This window comes from Lepidochelys kempii, chromosome 7 (assembly GCF_965140285.1).
Source record: "Lepidochelys kempii isolate rLepKem1 chromosome 7, rLepKem1.hap1, whole genome shotgun sequence".
NCBI lineage: Eukaryota > Metazoa > Chordata > Testudines > Cheloniidae > Lepidochelys > Lepidochelys kempii.
In genome coordinates this window covers 104,228,257-104,247,043 of record NC_136386.1, presented here as the reverse complement: position 1 = coordinate 104,247,043, position 18,787 = coordinate 104,228,257, and the positions used below count along the sequence as shown (strand labels likewise).

Below are 18,787 nucleotides of genomic sequence, written 5' to 3'. Positions count from 1 at the left end.
TACAGTCATAAGTCTGAAGGAATTTTTAAAACTTAATTTGTCTATTCATATAATCATACCCAATATTTACGTAAAAAAATGTTAAGATACTACTGTTCGATGCTATAATTAATTTTGAGGTCAGGCTGTTAATAAAATGTTGTTTAACATTGTCATTAAATACTCCTGGGGGAATTCTGTGCCAAAAAATTAAAAATTCTGCACACAATATTTTAAAATAAATAACACAATATAATCAACCAGTTTCAATTATTTTGGTAATTTATTTCAAAATACCTGTCAGCAAGTATGTCTGTAATAATACGGACAACAAAAAAGATTTAAGAAATGTTCTTGACAAATAGATTCCTTACTAGGCATTTTAATACTAAGCTTTTGAGTAAAAATTCATTTAAACTACAGTACAGAAACATATTTTTGCCCCCACCCCTCCACCCCTCAGAAGCAGTGCAAAGGCTTTGGGGAGTTGAGGAGGTAACATAGGAGCTGAGGAAGAAGGAAGTAATTGCTGGGAAGGAGCCTGGGTGTAAACTTCGGAGGGTTGTTGGGTGTGGGTGGGAGAAGTATGGAACAAGGATTGTTTTGGGGTGGAGGGATTGTTAGAGAGTTGGGGAGCCTCCCCCATGCAGAACCTGGCTGACCCCATGTCTCTCCCTCCATCCCTGTGCCCCACTTAGCCACCCCTTGTCACCATATGTCCCTGTACCCTATGTGTCCATGCACTCCCACTCCCTTTCAGCTGCTAGCTCTTGTGCCCCCGCCCTAGTCTGTCCCCCCATAGCCCTTCTGAACCCCAGTTTATGACCCCCCCTCCCCCAGGAACTGCATGTGCCCTGCTCTGTCCGTCCCCCCGTATCCCATGCCTTCTCACCTGGCCCTGCAAACAAGGTGCTGTGAGGAAGGCAGTGTACCCCTTTCCCTCTCTGTGGCGGACAGAGAGGGCTGCCCTCTCTTTTGGTGCCATAGCAGCTCCTGGTGGGAGAAAGGTGTATGTGCACAGAATTCCCCCAGGAATAAAAATAGTCCAATGAAGTAAGCAGCACATTGATGTGTTGATCTTTGTGAAGACCTTTGTGACTCTCTAATGAAACTACTTGGTAGATAAAAGTTTAAAGCAGGAATAATCTAAGGAAACTAATATTCAGTAGCCTGTAATATGGGTTCAAAATATTCTTCTGACCTTACTGTTCAAGGACGAAGAACACGTTTGATTCTGTGCTTGATGCCTCATTCTTTTAACTCATTTTCAATTCTCATTAGAATTGCAAAGTTTCAAATGATCAGGCTCTTTAGTTAGCATATTCTGTATTTTCCAGTAAAACTAGTGCATGGTCATTATAAGTGATGTGAAAGTGTTTGCTTATCTGAAATTTTCTAAAGGGAATCCATTAATGTTGCTTTATAGTTCCAACTTGGCAGACCACCTATTCCCTTTGCTCTGAACTGAGAGAGAGAGTGTGTGTGTGTGTTTTTAGTGCTCAGAGTTCTGTGTCTTGAAAGCTATTCAGGAAAATGTTTGCTCATTATACCCATAACATGCTTAAATGTGGCTTAGTCTCTTTTTACTTTTGACTCAAGTTTGGCCTAAATTGTCCTGCCATATTGTAATGTATCATGGTGGTATCAGTAATGTAACATTTTGCAAACATGCAGTATGAGAGCTTTGGGAAGGATAGACTTACAATGACCTTTAGACAAGTTTAAGAAGCAAATGAAATAAGAAGGCTAAAATGGAACTTGCTTCTTGTACAAGGTTAGAAATGTCTGCTATTTTAAAAAAATTTTTTGTTCAGGTATATCTCCCTCCAAAGCCAAACCCCCATCAATGTTCACTTTCTACCACACCTCACTCAATTCTCCAATGTGTAGCTAAGCCTTCCTTTCCAAGGAACTCTAGTGACAAAAGATATAACAATGGCCTTTGGTTTTGCCCTTCTCGTAGCTTGCTCTTTCTGATGCTTTGTCAGTTTTAGAGAGATTTTTTTACTTTCGCTTTTCCCAATGCCTAGTGGAGAAACATTGATAGGCTGGCATAAATAACATGGCCATATTTCCAGTCATGGATATTGGGTCACTGTCACTTGCACCTCTAGTTCTCAATCCTGCAAGTGGTTTACAATCATAATGAGACAAATGACAAAAGAATGAATTTTTTCATTATTACCTAGTCAAATTAGAATACTTTTAAGATATTGGCATTTTGTAGCATGACTTTTACTTTCTATACCATAAGTAACCATTTGAATTATCCCAACTTCCCATTATAAGTTGGTTTCAGAGTAACAGCCATGTTAGTGTGTATTCACAAAAAGAAAAGGAGGACTTGTGGCACTTTAGAGACTAACCAATTTATTTGAGCATAAGCATAAGCTGAGAACTAGTAAGCAACATTCTTATCACTCATAAAATAGTTTACAGTTGATTTCTCGATGATAAAATACATATTTTCCTTCTATTTTAGTTAAGTGGTACAGTATATGAAAGTTTTAAATGCAAGCAACTAAATACATTTCTTATGCACATCCAAAATATTTAGACTAATCTGTAATAAATCTTATTTTTCAGTGTATCCTTAAAAGGACAGTTAGTTCATTCCTAGTGTGCCAGCATATGTCTCTCGTTAGTTTTGTTTCATCCCTGAGTTTGTTGTGGTTGTTACAGGCTGCCCTGTTTCTTCTCTTCACTTTGATTTTTTACTAATGGTATTATATGTATCTAAGCATTCATAAAACTGGCATGCTTTGCAAACATGGAGTATGAGGTCTGTGAGAGAGTGCTTGGACAAAATGCAGCAACCATGGTACCTTGTTGGAGGTGCTGAGAGAAATTATGTGAGAAAGGAGGAGATCCTGCTGCGTTGCAGAGCCTGCCTTTTTCTTTTAATGTTGGGAAGAACGATTGGCTAGTTGTAGTTATTTGGGGTAGCAGGATGATTTACACATTGAGGATTTGTCTACATGTACAGCACTACAGTGGTGCAGCTGGTGAAGACTCTCTATGTCTATGGGAAAGAACTCTCCGTTGAGATAATAAAACCACCAAGCTCCAGGCCAGGTTTCTGCAACACCCCTCCCCCCCTGGACTCCTGCCTGGACTTGGAGCACCTGGACTTAGGGCTTCCGCTCAGTGTCTCCCCTCTCCCTCCAGCTCCTGCCTGGGCTTGGGGCACCCACTTTTCAAATTGGCCAGGGCCCATGCGTTAATCCACCATTGGCTGTGACTAGCAGTTGTGAGCAGCACTGGAGTGATTGGACCACCTCCACTTCCGGGAGCCTCTTCCAGTTGCAGGAAGCTCTGCAGAACTGAAGGTGGAAATCCTGCTACCCCCCTACAACAGCTTTAAGACCCCCCGCCCCCATAGTCCTATTTTGGGTTGGGACCTCCATGGTTACAACACCATGAAATTTCAGATGTAAACATCTGAAATAGTGAAATTGACCAATTTAAAAAAAACCCTCTGGCCATGAAATTAACCAAAATGGACTGTGAATTTGGTAGGGTCCTATATAATAGATGTTCTCTGTGACTTACTGTAAGCCGTTAGAGACTTGTAAAGATGGTAATATATTTGTGATGAACAGGCTACCAAGGGAATTGGTGCCTTTTTAGGAGTCTTGCTTTAGCCATACACTAATTATTGAGTTCTGTACAGGGTCACTGGGTAACTTAACGGCCTCCAGGAGGTCAGACTGGAGGATCTTCTGATCCCTTCTGAGCTTAAACTCTGTGAATATGTAGTATCTTGTCACTTATATGTAGGGCTGATAGCACTGCCTATTAACAGGTTTGCCCAACACTTTCCCTGTTTTTGGTTGCTTCTAACTCTGGCTGATTGGCTGAAATTTTCCATGCCTGCTTCCTGCTGATTTGTTTTTGGAAAATTTCAACCAAAGTGTTTCAGCTGTTTCTAGGATAAAGGCTGGGGAGAATTGCTTTGTCCATGTTAAATTCTGACAACCTTTTCTGTGGACAGATTTCAGTGCCCTCCTTGAAATTTGGCAGAGGACAGCTTTTGTGTCAGGAATGTGCCTTTAGCTGTTTCAGTGAAAATCTACCCAAATTTGGCTAGGTTGAAACCTGTTGGAAAAACTTCTGTTTGCACATGGTTAATAGAGACTTGCTAGGTCTTTGTAGCCAAAATCTCCAGAGAGTCCATTGCTCTGCCATGTTTCAACCTGATACTGAACAGGACTTTTCCTCAGTTGCAGCTCTGGGCTGTTGTGTGCTGGGCACAGTACTGAGCAGGGAGCCTTTCTGTCCTTTGCCTGTCCCTGCTGTTGCCCAAGCAGTGTGAAGGAGGAAGCTACCTGATGTGAATGCAGAGGGAACAAGAACCAGACCTGAGGGAGGAGTGTGTGTGTGTGTGTGTGTGGAGGGAGGGTTGAGTAGATTAAGAGAGGGAGCCTAGGGGTAGGGAGAGACTGAGAGTTAAGGTAGGGGGAGAGTTGAGGGCTGGCTGGGCAAAGAGACTGGGAACCAGTAGTATGGGGTGGGCACGGAGAGGAGAGAGAAATCTGATGAGCAGCCAAGGGATGTGCAGTGTTGGTAAAGAGAATGGGGCAAGGAGTTCAGAGTGAGGGTGGAGAATTTGAATTTTGGTATTGAGAGTTTGGTTAAAAAGCAGTTGCAATGGGTGAGCGAAGAGCATATGAGGGCCTTGGCAAAAAAGCCTTGGAAGGTTTGTGTTCAGAAAAGGGGATAAGCTTTAGAAAGAAAGCTACAAATCAAGAACTGAGAAATCTGTTAATGGCCAGTGATCAAAAGGCAGGAGCACAGCCCTTACGTGATGCTACAGAAGCTGCAGAAAAAATTGGAGTGCGAAAGACAGCAAATAAACTGCAACTTGAGCATGAACAGAACCTAGCAGAAATTCGATGGCTGGAAAAGCAAAAGATAGCTGAGACAGAGAGGAAGGTAGACTGGGGCTATGTCTAAATTGCAAAGAAAAACCAAGGGCACTGAGTCTCAATGCCTGGGTCAGTTGATTCGAGCTTATGGGGCTTGGGCTGCAGGGCTAAAAACAGCCATGTAAATGTACTTAGAGCCCTTCAGGCAATTCAAGGAATAATTAAGCTAATTGTCATCTATTCAAAGGGTGAGGCACAACAACTTCCTTAAGTAGGTGAAGCATGTTCTCTGTATAAACATGAGAACACAGCCCCCTTTACCATGGTATTTCCATCTGCATAAGTACAGAAACCCTGAACTTGGAAAGCTTTTAGTTTAAATCCTTGCCTAAACTAGGGTCTTGTCTATGCACAGTCTTGCACGTGTCATAAATGTAAAGGGAAGGGTAAACCCCTTTAAAATCCCTCCTGGCCAGAGGAAAAATCCTCTCACGTGTAAAGGGTTAAGAAGCTAAAGGTAACCTCGCTGGCACCTGACCAAAATGACCAATGAGGAGACAAGATACTTTCAAAAGCTGGGAGGAGGGAGAGAAACACAGGGTCTGTGTCTGTTGGTATGCTGCTTTGCTGGGGATAGAACAGGAATGGAGTCTTAGAACTTTTAGTAAGTAATCTAGCTGGGTATGCGTTAGATTATGATTTCTTTAAATGGCTGAGAAAAGAATTGTGCTGAATAGAATGACTATTTCTGTCTGTGTCTTTTTTGTAATTTAAGGTTTTGCCTAGAGGGATTCTCATGTTTTGAATCTAATTACCCTGTAAGGTACCTACCATCCTGATTTTACAGGGGTGATTCCTTTACTTCTATCTACTTCTATTTCTATTAAAAGTCTTCTTGTAAGAAAACTGAATGCTTTTTCATTGTTCTCAGATCCCAGGGTTTGGGTCTGTGGTCACCTATGCAAATTGGTGAGGATTTTTACCAAACCTTTCCCAGGAAGTGGGGTGCAAGGGTTGGGAGGATTTTGGGGGGAAAGACGTGTCCAAACTGCATTTCCCAGTAAACCCAGTTAGAGTTTGGTGGTGGCAGTGGTTATTCCAAGGACAAAGGATAAAATTAATTTGTACCTTGGGGAAGTTTTAACCTAAGCGGGTAAAAGTAAGGTTTAGCTTAGGAGGTTTTCATGCAGGTCCCCAGATCTGTATCTTAGAGTTCAGAGTGGGGGAGGAACCTTGACAACATGATTAACAAAGTGTTTTTAATCCAGTTTAGTTAGAATGCAAGTTTTGTGTATACATATTAAAGTGCTTTCGTTCAGTTTAGCTTTTTTCCTATTTAAAGTAAAATAAAGATTAATCTACACCAAAAAAACCCATAAACCCACTCTAAGAACTTTATACACAAAATTGTCTTGTTTTTACCATGCCATTATAATTAAAGCAGTTCCGTGTGCTGCCAGTGTGGGCACAGTTTTGCTGATATAAAGATACTGACATCAGTGTAGCTAGTCCCATACATTTAGGAAAATATATTGATACTGGATACCTTTGTATACACATCTTTTGACACTAGAAGTTGTACCCATTTTAATTCTTTTGGTTAAAAACCCAACCCATCCCAGACCAAAATAGTTAAAATAGTACAAAACCAGTGAGTAGACCAGGGGTTAAGGTTAGAACATATTGGCTACATGGCTGCTGACACAATTTTCAACATTATGTTGATTGTTGAAAAAATGCTAGTGGGGTGTCTACACTAGTGCTCTGAGCATTGCTGACATTAGTGGGAAATGTTTTGATAGTTCAATGTAAACAAGATCTAGGGCCCAAAAGAGGTCTTTGATTGAAACTAGGGAAGGCCAGATTTGACATACAAGATAAGTATAAATTACAAAACAAAAAACCCTGTCATGTTACCTTTATATATCATATGGGGGTGGGCAGTAGCTTAATTTAAAACAAAATAAACTCCTGTGCAGGTCACCTGGTTTATGGTGCTGACATGCTGGTACAGAGATAATTGCTTCCACTTTTCTTTTTTGCTGTAAAAATCATATTTGTGTCCTGTCTTTTGGTCTAGGAACTAGAAAGTTTGCTTTGTGGTGAAATTTATTCCATGAGCAAGACTAATCTACTTTCTGTAGATAAAATGAGCTACCTACAACATAAACTTAACATTTCTGAAAGCCACTCTTTTTTCAATAAATAGGCCTGCCACATGCCTGCAATGGACCAGATTTATAAATCTGGGTATGAGCAATTGTTGGCATTTCTGTATATATAACTTAGGTAAACAGTTGTGAGCATACATTTTGCAGATGACATGTGTAAGTTGTCTTCTTGACTTTGTTAGCTTATATGGTAGACGTATTTGGCAAATTGAATGCACTGAACCTAATACTTAAAGGTAGGAATACAAATAAAACTGATACGAAAGACGAAATCAAGGAATTCTCGAAGAAGCTTTGTCTTTGGAGATTCCATGTTGAAAAGGAAGTTATCAAGTGTTATCAGACTTTTTAAAAAAAAAAAAATTTCAAACTGATTCAGATGTTATTAAATGAGTTAATATTTGATTTTTGTCTGGATTGTATTCCCATTTTGAGGAATTTTTTCCTGGAGCTGTAGATACGTCTGATGATACCAGTTGAATTTGAAATCTCTGCTTGTTAACAGTTGATACTATTCCAACATTAAGTATCTTGGCTCAAGAAAATTTCTTAGAATTGTTGAGTGATCAGACTGAAGACCGGGTTTTCAAATCTAGCAAACCAGGAATTCTAGATTGTGAAGGGAACTTTGGCCTGGTCTACGCTACAGAGTTAGGTCGATGCAAGGCAGTTTTCGTTGACCTAACTATGTAAGTGTCTACGCTAAAATTTCACTCCCACCGACATAACTACTCTGCTACACCAACTTAACCACACCTCCGCAAGAGACTGTAGTTAGGTCGACACAGTGTCAGTGCAGACACTGTTACTTGCATTAACTGTTGGCTTTCAGAAGCTGTCCTACAATGACCTGCACTGATAGGAGAGTCAGTACAAGCGCTCCTGGTGAGGATGGGTGCCACCGTTACAAGGAGCTTAGTGAGGACACACAAAAACAATTTAATTACTGCAGTGGCTGTATGCCGACTAAACTTAGATCATCATAGTTTTGTAGTATAGACATGCCCTCACTGATGAAACTATGGAAGTGCTGCTTCAGCTTGCTTCCAGCTATCTCTGAGTCTGAGTTTTCAGCGATGATTTCTGTGGAAAACTAAACAGAAATTGTTTAAACTTGGAAAATGACATTGTGGCCTATCAGATGCAACTAAATGTACAACTGTGCAGTTTGAAACCAACTTATTCTTCTCACTAAAATGTTAAGCTGTGTCCAAACTTGCCAAAAAGTCCATATTTTCAACTTTTAGTTTTAAAAACACAGATTGTATAATTAAACTGACTGTAGTTGAATAAAATCACAAAACTGTCCAAACTCTTAATGTCCCTCTTGAATACTAGTGTTCTGAGTCAGTAAAAACAAGTATTTGGTAGTGGAGATCCCCACCATGTTTTAACATATCTGTGAGGGAGCATCAGTACTAAAAAGTTTAGGTACTACCGCTCTAAGGTGCTGCAGCAGCTCCTTCCCCTTGCAGCCACTGAAGCAAAGAGGTTTGGCAGAAAAATGTTGTTTTTGTATTCCTTTCATCATTAAGGTGGATGGAGATCTCCATCTAACCTGTAATAGAGAGAACAAGATTTGGCAGTTGCTGCTTGTCCCCAAGAAGGGATCTTGGAAGGTCCATGGCAGTTGGAAAAGAAATAAGACTCTAGAACAGAAGCAGCAGGGACTACATAGGCTGGTAGGGTGGGGCAACATTTCAAGAATGAACAGGCCAGAGACCCAGGAAGCCACTGGACAGGGTATAAATAGCCACTGCTCTTAATGGTAGTTCTGCAGGACTGTCATATGAGCTTTCACTCCCAGGCTCAAATACAGAAGGAGCTAGTTTTTTAAAAAGGGAAAAAACGTATTGATTTTATATATATAATATATATATAATTCTTAAAAGGCAAATGCCTGTCTTATAGTGTGTAGCATGTAACAGCACAAAATGCTATTAATAGCACAAAATGGGTGGTGATACCAGTGTATAAATTCGAGCACATATCGGAGGTGAATCCCAGTTGCTTCATCGCAACAGAATTATTCTAAAACTGACTAGGAAGAAAACGTATGCTTAGCTTCTAGTCAACTGTACCTTTTAAATAATTAAAAAAAAAAAAACCAAAACCTGCTTGGGGTAGGGAGAAATTATTCTCTTCCCTAAAGAGTAGAACTTGGGCTATTAGAAAACATGGAGTATGGTATACACCGGGGTGGCCAAACTTACTGACCCTCTGAGCAACATATGACAATCTTCAGAAGTTAGAGAGCCAGGGTGTGCCTGCCAGGACTCAGGGCTTCAGCCCCCGTGTGGCTTGCCTGCTAGGGCTAAAGCAGCGTCCCCTCCCTACACTTCCTAACTGTTTGCCACTACCTCTTAACATGGAACTAGCACCTGGGAGCTGCAGGGAGGGGCCACTGAGAGTGGACCCTGAACCTTTAAATTTCCCCTGCCCCCACTCTCAGTAGGTACCAGTTGTCTCTGGCAGAAGCTCCTAATCCCACTGCAGGGTAGGGATGTAAATACTGTTTAAAAAGGAAATGGTTTAAATGATTAAATATTCCATTTAAACGGTTAACCAATTTAAAGGGCTGATCCGGCAGGCTGGGGCCAGTTGGGTGGTGGGGCTGGCACAGCTGGGGCAGGAGTTAATGATTAAGGTGGGTTAACCTTTTGCATCCCTACTGCAGGGCAGAAGCCTCAAGTTCTGCACGCCGTCCCCCCCCCCCCAGACCCCCATAGGTCGGGGGGGAGAGACGGGACTTGTGGGGCTCTGAGAGTTGCACTTTAACTGTAAAAGAGTTCCATGGGGCTCAGCCACAACTGGCATACACGGAAACAAATGCATTTATTTTCATCTTGGTTACTGACAAGTGCCACTGGTTTAAAAAGGGAATATTGTTGTTTAGAAAGGCTGTTCTTGTAAGCACCGAATAAATATTTTATACGAATACTTTTCATGACAGTTGATCAAGGAGTTACAGTAAGTATTAGAAGAGGAATTTAATATGGAATTGCCTTTCTATCTTATATTAGGATGGAATGTCAATTTCACATTAAATTTTCTTCGTGCAAGAGTATTTTCTGTGATAAATGGCAAGATTAAAAAAGTTGTTTGAAGGGATTTGTCAAAACAAACTTTTGCATATACAGAGTACACTGATTTTTGACAGGCTTTAAGATAAACTGCAGGCAGAATTGTCAAAATACAACTTTCTGCTGAGTGGCCACTTTCATCATCCATAGTCAGATGTAAGGGCTATATACTATATTTAAACCAAGTGTGTCATCTGATGGTCCATAACCACCAAGCCTTACTTGGATTACTGGCTCATACTCTGCCTTGGTGTCCTAGCATATGCTTGCTGGAGCATGGAACTGGTCTGGTGGGTAAGGTAAGTGCAAGACTGCAGAATACTAAAATAAAACCAGCTGTGTGAGCAATTTTGCTTTTGTTCTCAAAGACTAGAGTCCAGTGGGCATAGGGAAACTGTGAAATAAGGTAGTTTGATCCAAAATCACAGCTTCATTTTAGATAATAAAGATGGTGTGCTTTGTGTGTCTTCAGGAGTTGTAGAAGGTGATTTAGCTGCTGTTGAAGCATACAAGTCCTCAGGAGGAGATATTGCACGCCAGCTTACAGCGGATGAAGTACGCCTGCTAAATCGCCCTTCTGCTTTTGATGTGGGATACACACTTGTACATTTGGCTATACGTTTTCAAAGGCAGAATATGCTAGCAATTTTGCTTACAGAGGTGAGTTACTTTGGCCTTTGTTTAGATCAACTAAAGATTTTACATAACCTTATCACAGTTTCCAATTATTGCAGTGCAACTTTCTTTGCTAGGCGATGGAGACCGACAAATGCATGAGTAGCGTCTTTGTGCCTTTTTTCTGTTCGATTTTTCAGAAATAGTTCTCTTAAAACAGCAAGACTGTCATATCCAGATATCTTACAAGTTTCTTGTCAGATATAAGCAGTTTGGTCATACTTCCTGACCTTACTGCAGTGGAAGTAAACAGCTTTGATGCCTCCCGTGCTTTTGTCTGGGGGAAAGGAAATGCCTCTAAAGCAAAACACTTGGAGAAAATTAAAGTGCTGTATCTGAGTGTGCTGAGGAGTTGTAGCAGCTCTTGCTCGAGAGTGCACACAGCGCAGCAGGGGGCAGCGCATGGCAGGAGTAGGCATGCAGCTGCTGCTGTGCCAACTCCACAGGCAGGAGGAGGAGAAATGACTCGACAGGCAGAGGGCAGCAGTGTTGTGGCTTAATCGGGTTTGGAGAAAAACTTGCTCCTCTTTGGGTGGAGTCAGGTTAGGTGGTCTTGAGTCCAAGTTGGACCTAAAAATTAGGCCTGAATAGACGTAGCACAGATGGGTCACATGATATGTGAAGTTCACCTAGAGGCATTGCTTAGATTTACCCTTGTGTACTTTCAAAACTACCTACTTTCAGGGAAGAATCTCTCAGAGCCTCAGTTCGCTCCCCTTCCTGCTTTGAACTGAATCAGGAGTCCATGCAACTTTTAAGGACAATCTAATGAGAAAAATTACTCTTACTGTAGGGTTGGGGGATTAGCTTTTCCCAAGGAAGCTAGTGTGTGGGAGAAGGGGGATGAGCTGCATATACAGTTGTATCTAAAGCCTGGGGTTGAGGAACAAAGCAGCAGAAGAGAAGACTAGTGGGAAGTTTTCAGGTAGTTTGAAGAACTGTGTGTATTTGTGTGCAGTTAGTACATGCAACTGCACATTTTAAGTGGTGAGGGACACATGTAATTGGTTTGATGGATAGATTTAAAACAAAGTTAGCTTCACTGAAAAATCCTGTATTTTTGATTTTGTCAGCAGCAATTTTTACCTGCAGTCGTTGTGAAAATGTGTACTGAACCCTAGCAAATAGTAGTAATACTGTTCCCTAGGTTTGTCAGAGTAATTACCACTTTAAAATGCGTGTCTTCCAAATATCACTTTAAAATATCTCCATTGTGTAGTCCAGATGTGTACCTGATAATATATGACCTTTATCACCGAATGACTTTTTTCCTGCCATCGATGGCCAGAATCCTTCAGAATTCGTGTGGTCCATGTATAGACATTTCCTCAGTTGTTAGACTTCTGGCGAGTGGGAGGTAAGAAATGGGAAGTTTCCTCAGACAAGCCCATTCAGTATGCGGTATAGAATCCCATGTAACATATGGAAGCAAAGAAGAAATTTACATGAGGATGCTAAATTGTAATCTGTGCCAATTCATAACATCAGGCTTTTTCCTTCTGTCACCAAGTGGCATCAGAGGTTCTAGTTTGGATCAGCATTTTATGAACCATCATTTTGTTTGCTTCTGTTATCTAATTCTACCCCACCCCTTCAGCCATCTGTTCAATTTTGGTTCTTGCTGGATTCAATGCTAAGTTATGTGGTGGTCAGTTTAGTGCCTGTTAGCTTCATAATGAGTAAGCGGTATTTGCATTCACTCACTTATGATAGCTGTTGACTTATTTGTAATGTCTTTGAGGAGACTGATATTTACGCTCATATGTGACCGCCTTGCATCTGTTTTGATGGGATCACTTTTTCCCTCAGTTGTGTTCATTCCAGATTCCTTCTTTATAAACAACTTTAAACACCTCCTTATCCCTCTTCTACTCAAAACATTTTCTATGAAATGTTATCTAATGCCTAATGCTTCTTACTATTTTTGGCTAAATATAAATAGCTATCAGGTGAAATAAGTCTGTTATATTACAGGTATCACAACATGCGGCAAAGTGCATTCCAGCAATGGTGTGTCCAGAGCTTACAGAACAAATCCGGCGTGAAATTGCTGCGTCTCTTCATCAACGAAAGGGAGATTTTGCTTGCTATTTTTTAACTGACCTTGTAACATTTACATTACCTGCAGGTAATTATGAAATGCTCCGCACTTTGTCAATGATGCCTTTGTTACTTTAATTGTGTATGAAACTACCAACACATTTTGTCGCCGCCCCAACCCTCTGCCCCCTTCTGCAATTTTTCTGATATAACTTTTGTTAGCACTTGATACAAAATAGTTCTTAGGCTTTTCCTGGTGATTTTTAAATCTGCAAAGCTCTTCATGTATTTCAGTCCTCGCATTTCTCCTGTGAAATAAACTACTATTGTTCTCAGTTTAGAGAGGGGGAAAATTGAAGCAAAAAGGATGTCTTCACGGAATGAGTCTGTATTAAGGTTGAGGTTGGCGATCAAGTGTGCCTGGTTCTTATTTCGATGCTTAGATGACTAGATTTTTGCATCATTCTGTAGTTCTGTAATTTTAGTGTTCCTTTTGTAAAACAAAAGGTTTGACACACAATGATTGGTTTTGGGACTAAAACTACTATTCATATGTATCCTGTGGTGTTTTTTTTTTTTTTTTTCTTATATGGAAATGTTCACGTTACAGTTATCTTCAGTTTATTCTGAGATAGCATGATCAAGAAGAATATAAGCTGTTTGACACCTGAATATTTGTAAAAGTATATTTAGAGATGAGCGTGTCTCAATCTTCTGATTGAGTTCCCGTGACTGAATATTTGATCATAGAATTTTCATTCTAGTTGAATGAAGTGAAGTTTTTGTAATTTATATAGTACAGTATACATAAGCAGTAAAGTCTGTGGCAGCATTTTATGTATAGCATTAGTTATAGCCATCATAAAAATGTTCCATTTGAGCTTTCCCCACAAATTTAAGTAAAATCTTGTGTTCCATGATATTATATTATAGACTGGATGGACAGGGAAAAAGGAAACTTAATTATATTGCAGAAACTGGTCCTGGACTTGCTTGCAGTAGGAGATTGTTAGGTATTACTTCTCTACAAATATTAATCCTTTTATAAACGTGGCTTGAAACTGATTATTTTTTATACCATGACCCTGGATTATGAAAGTACAGAGGACATGCGTCCAGGTCTGGCTGTCGTCTCACCTAAAAATGCTCTTGATACAGTAAAAGCTTTGTTATCTGGCATGTTTGGTGGGTGCTGGATTAGTCAAAAATTCCGGTTAACTAAGAGAGACTTACCAATGGAAGGAGGGAGTTTGGATGTGGGAAGGAGCTGGGGATTGGGGCACAGGAAGGGGTACGAGGCGTGTGCTCTGGGAGGGAGTTTGGGTATGGGAGGTGGGTTTGGGGCAGGGGGTTGGGGCACAGGAGGGGTTTCGGGGTGCCACATCCAGGCACTGCTCACTTTGGGTGGCTCCCCACAAACGCCGACGTGTCCCTGCTGTTCCTAGGCGGAGGCGCAGCCTGGCAGCTCTGCATGCTGCCTCCACCTGCAGGAGCTACGGAGCCAGTGCTCGATGGAAAAACTCTCTTCTCTACTTACTTCTTGCTTTCTCACCTGGTTCCCTACTTCACTGATTCCACTGGAGCAGATGATTGATGATCCTTCAGGTGTCCAGAAATCTTGTGTCGGGTGCCTTAGTGCTTTGTACACCATGACCAGCCAGCCTAAAGGATTCTTAGCTTAGTCTGGGATCTGGAGCTTTGGGCCCCACATGGCTGAACGGAAAATAGCAAAGCCTTAAGGAATTAGTGGTGAAGGAGGATAAACAGTAAGAATCAGCTAGTCAATAACTGCGCACATTCCATATATCAGTACTCCTCCATTTTAAAATGTGTTGGTGTTAAGCCATTTTATTCATTGTTCCTTTTCCAGATATTGAAGATTTACCACAAACAGTCCAAGAGAAGTTATTTGATGAAGTACTTGATAGGGATGTTCAGAAGGGTAAGTGTGTGTGTGTGGAGAGAGTTAGTTAGTACGTGCCATTTTTGCGGATAGCATTTTGGATGTGGATACGAATTTTGTATTTGCACAGCGATCTGGAGCTGTAGCCCAGGCTCACCAGGGCAAGTGGAGAGACTCGGGCTCCCCACAGCTGCCAGCATGGCTCTCCCTGACCCATCTCTGCTAGGGGCAGAGGGTGCTTCGGAGCCACGGGCCAGCCATGATGAGAGCTGGGCGGACAGCTGTGGGGAGCCGTGGTGGATCCTCCACCTGCCCTGGGTGAGGGAGCCCAAGAAGCCCCCGGCCTGAGTGTCAGCCCCCAGGCCCTCTGTCCAGGCCAGGTGGAGGGTCTGCCGTGGCTCCCCACAGCTGCCAGTCCGGCTCTTCTCATGGCCGGGCTGTGACTCTAAGGCAAACATTCCCCCCCCCCGCCCACCCCCCCCACCCACTGGAGCTGGTTTGCAGAGAGCTGCATGGGGAGCTGGCATGGAGTCGCATACCCTCAGCCGGGTGGGGACACAGCCAGGGCCTGTTCTCGGCCTTCCCCCGCACCACAGGTAGGTGGAGGGTCTGTCACGGCTGCCTGGGCTTCCTAGTTGGGCTCCACGCTGGCCTGTCCCGGGAGGAAGAGGGGCCTTGGGGAGGAGGAAGAGGGGAAAGGACAGTGGATGGGCAAGGGCCTTGCCCCCCCCCCCCACCCCAAGCCTCAGTTTTGGTGCCACTGGTCATTGCTGTGCGGATCTGCAGATACACGTTTTTTGTATCCATTCAGAGCTCTAGTTATTACAAATAAACCCTGAAGTCTCGTTATCTGCTATTAACGCGATACTTCACTTAGTTTGAAATAATACATGAATTCTATATTTAAAGCAAAATTTTATGCTGGATAGGTTGGCATTTGCAGGCAAATTTCTACCTTTTTAATATAGAGATTAGAGATTTGACTTTAAGGTTAGGAGTACTTCTGAAGGGACAGAAAGAAAAAGCGAAGCTGTGGTGCTGGTAAAATTTGTGAAACCTATGAATTTATCGTCTAAACTTCTGAAGGCTCCAAGTCATGAGCTCTTCAGTACTCTCTCCTGTATTTAAATAAAATTGGTGAACAATCTTCCACTTGAGTGGCTCTCTTGAAACAAATTATGGTTTTTCAGTTTAATGTCTGTTTTTTTTATCTACAGTTTTTAGTCTAGGGAGCTCAGCTCTGCCTCTTTAGTGCATCCATTTTTGTAATATTAAGGTGAATAGATATATGGTAAATTGTTGACTGTATAGTATCTTCTGATAACCAGTTTACCTTAATACAGAATTTCATGTTGAAAAGAGTCTAATTGCAAATAACGTTTACATAGGATTTTTCTTGTATTGCAGAACTAGAAGAGGAATCTCCTATTATAAACTGGTCTTTGGAATTGGGTACGCGTTTGGACAGTAGACTATATGCACTTTGGAATCGGACTGCAGGGGACTGCCTGCTTGATTCAGTACTACAAGCTACCTGGGGCATTTATGACAAGGATTCGGTGCTACGGAAAGCTCTTCATGAAAGTTTACATGACTGTTCACATTGGTAAGCTGGTACATTTCTCATGTTAAGTTCAGGAATATTTTTCCAGTAGCATTGGTTGTAATATAGTGATGAGCTCATGGATTTATATTTAATTATGTGGAACAAAGGAGATGAATTACAGCACAGTTTAAGTTGTGTGTGTTTAGTTTATCTTTAAAAACCAAAAAAACCCCCCCAAAAATAAACCAAAACAAAATTTATATATTATGTAAGTCAATTATATTACCAAAAAAAATTCTTGTTTTCAGTGCTTTAAATTCCATACAATGTCCTTAGCACGAGCTGTAGTATGTCGGTTACTGCAGCTTTCAAGTTCTGCATTTGCAGTGTGAAATGTAGTGAGTTTGTTGTTGACCCGTATGTGCTAGTTCTTCATATAGTAACTAAAGTTTTAAGTAACTTAGTTTTTAGTGTGTGGAAAATATGTTAAAATAACATCAGGTTGCAAAGTCAAGAACTCAAAAGTTAGGAAATGTCAAAATTAAAGTTGCTTGTGCAACCTTAACTTGTCCCTCTTGTGCCATATGCATTATCACAGTCACTTTTCCCACAGTTTCCCCATCTCTTTCAGTGCATGGAATGGACCATGCTCGCTGAACGAGGAGCTCTTCAATATCTTGTTTTCTCTTCATTGTTCCATATCTCCCCTCATGCTTGCCTTACTGCATAGTATTCAAACCCTGCTCTGAAAACAGAATTATTAATGTCCTCATGGGCTTTTCTATGGGGCTTATCACTATAAAATCTGAGTGTTTAACAAATGTTAATGAACTTATTTTCATAGCACCACTGTGAGGCCAGGAGGTTGGTGTTAATCCCATTTTACAAATGGGGAGCTAAGGCACAGAGAGATTAAGGTAGAAAGTATCTATCGTTCTAACTGCCCAATTTGAAACACTCAAGACTTGATTTTTCAGAGTACTTAGTATTGTAATAGCATTGCATATGCTTGAAGTCCAGCTCACATTGACTTTAGTTGTAGCTGTGAACGTTCAGCACTTATGCATATCAGATCCCAGGTATCTCAAATTGGGCACCCAGAAAATGAAGAACATAGTTATTGACCCACCTATGAAAATTTTTGGTTTCAGTGACGTCCCTAGCATCACATAAGAACTCCATGTGGCAGAAGCAGGGATAGAATCTAGTTCTCCAGGGCAGCATACACCTGCCTTAGCCATGAGAAAGTTCTCCTCTTGCAGTCCTCTGCCTTATTTGCTTACGTGCCTTCCAAATTCTGTAACAAAGGAAATAGGAGTCCTACAGGCAAGTTTCCTTTGCTGTACAACCCTGATTCATCCCTAGAGCAAACCTATGCTGCACGCTGAATAGGGCAGGGGTCCTTGAGGGGAAAAAATGTGGTCATGTAACTAAAGACTGTATCATAATATATATATATTTTTTTCTCACAAGGGGGCCAAATTAAGGTTGCGTGGACAACCTAATTAATTCTGGCATTTCCTAACTTTTGAGTTCTTGACTTTTCTTTTTTAATAACCTAGGAAATTACATTTTTGAAAACACCCTACATTAAAAAGATTAACAAGCTTATAAACTGAAAAGACAAATTCCATTGTATGGTATTCTGTTGACACCCACCTGGTTCATCATCAGGGTTGAGACGTTTAGATCCAACATACTGACTTCTGCCATTTGAGCTAATGGAGAAACTGATGACAGTAGTAGGTTTTTATCCGCTGTGGACCAGCAGTAGAGGGGGAATGGGATACTTTGCCAGTGGATTTCACAGATATTTACTGACCGCACAGAAGTGGTGAGACTTGGGAATCAAGGGTTCCATTCCAGGCTCTGGAGAGGTGAATATTCTCTAGTGGGCACAAACTCTTCTGCCTGTTTCCCCACAGGCTTGACCCTTCTGCCCTGTCCCCTAACAACCTGTTGTCCCCCCCTCCCTGTCCCTCCAGTCTTGTGCCTAGCCTCCTTGCCCAGCCATTCTGAGTCTGTCGGCCTGTCTGTCCCCCTAGCTCCTTGTCCAGTCTGTCACTGGCCTCTTTGTCCAGTCTCTTTCCGTCCCCTGCCGCATTGTGTCTGTCTGTCTCTTTACCACCCTGTCTTCGTCCCTACATCTTCCTTTTTAGCCATCCAGTCTCCTCATCCAGTCTCTTTCCATCCCTCCCCATTTCCCACCTCTGCTCCCACTCCACCTTCTTGTCCAGCCAATTCTAGTTTCCCTTTACCCCCCCTAGACTCCCAGTTTTGTTCAGTCATTGTCCGCCACCCCCTTCCTTGTCCCAGGTTACTCCCCTGGGGTCAACTCTTCTCCCGTCTATTTTTGAATCAGGCAGCTTCCTTCTACATGCTGCTTGGATGCTGGCAGGGGTATAATTGAGATAAAAGGGGAGAGAGCTTCCCCCCTTTCCATTCTGGTACCTGGCCCCAGCCTGGGTGCTGCCTGCAGGAGCCAAGAGCTGCAATTTCAGGGGAAGGCCTGCTTAGCCTCT

At 41.8% G+C, this 18,787-nt stretch overlaps 1 protein-coding gene across 9 annotated transcripts in view; it reads left to right on the top strand.

The window, feature by feature from the left end:
• Positions 1–18,787, top strand: part of ZRANB1 (zinc finger RANBP2-type containing 1) — an 83,435-nt gene that overhangs the window by 33,289 nt on the left and 31,359 nt on the right. For all 9 annotated transcript variants that reach the window (XM_073354110.2, XM_078853860.1, XM_073354108.2 and 6 more), the window contains 4 exons: positions 10,574–10,761; positions 12,751–12,904; positions 14,687–14,758; positions 16,127–16,325. In XM_073354110.2, the coding sequence (XP_073210211.1) occupies positions 10,574–10,761; positions 12,751–12,904; positions 14,687–14,758; positions 16,127–16,325 (613 nt within the window). The remainder of the gene's footprint in view (positions 1–10,573; positions 10,762–12,750; positions 12,905–14,686; positions 14,759–16,126; positions 16,326–18,787) is intronic.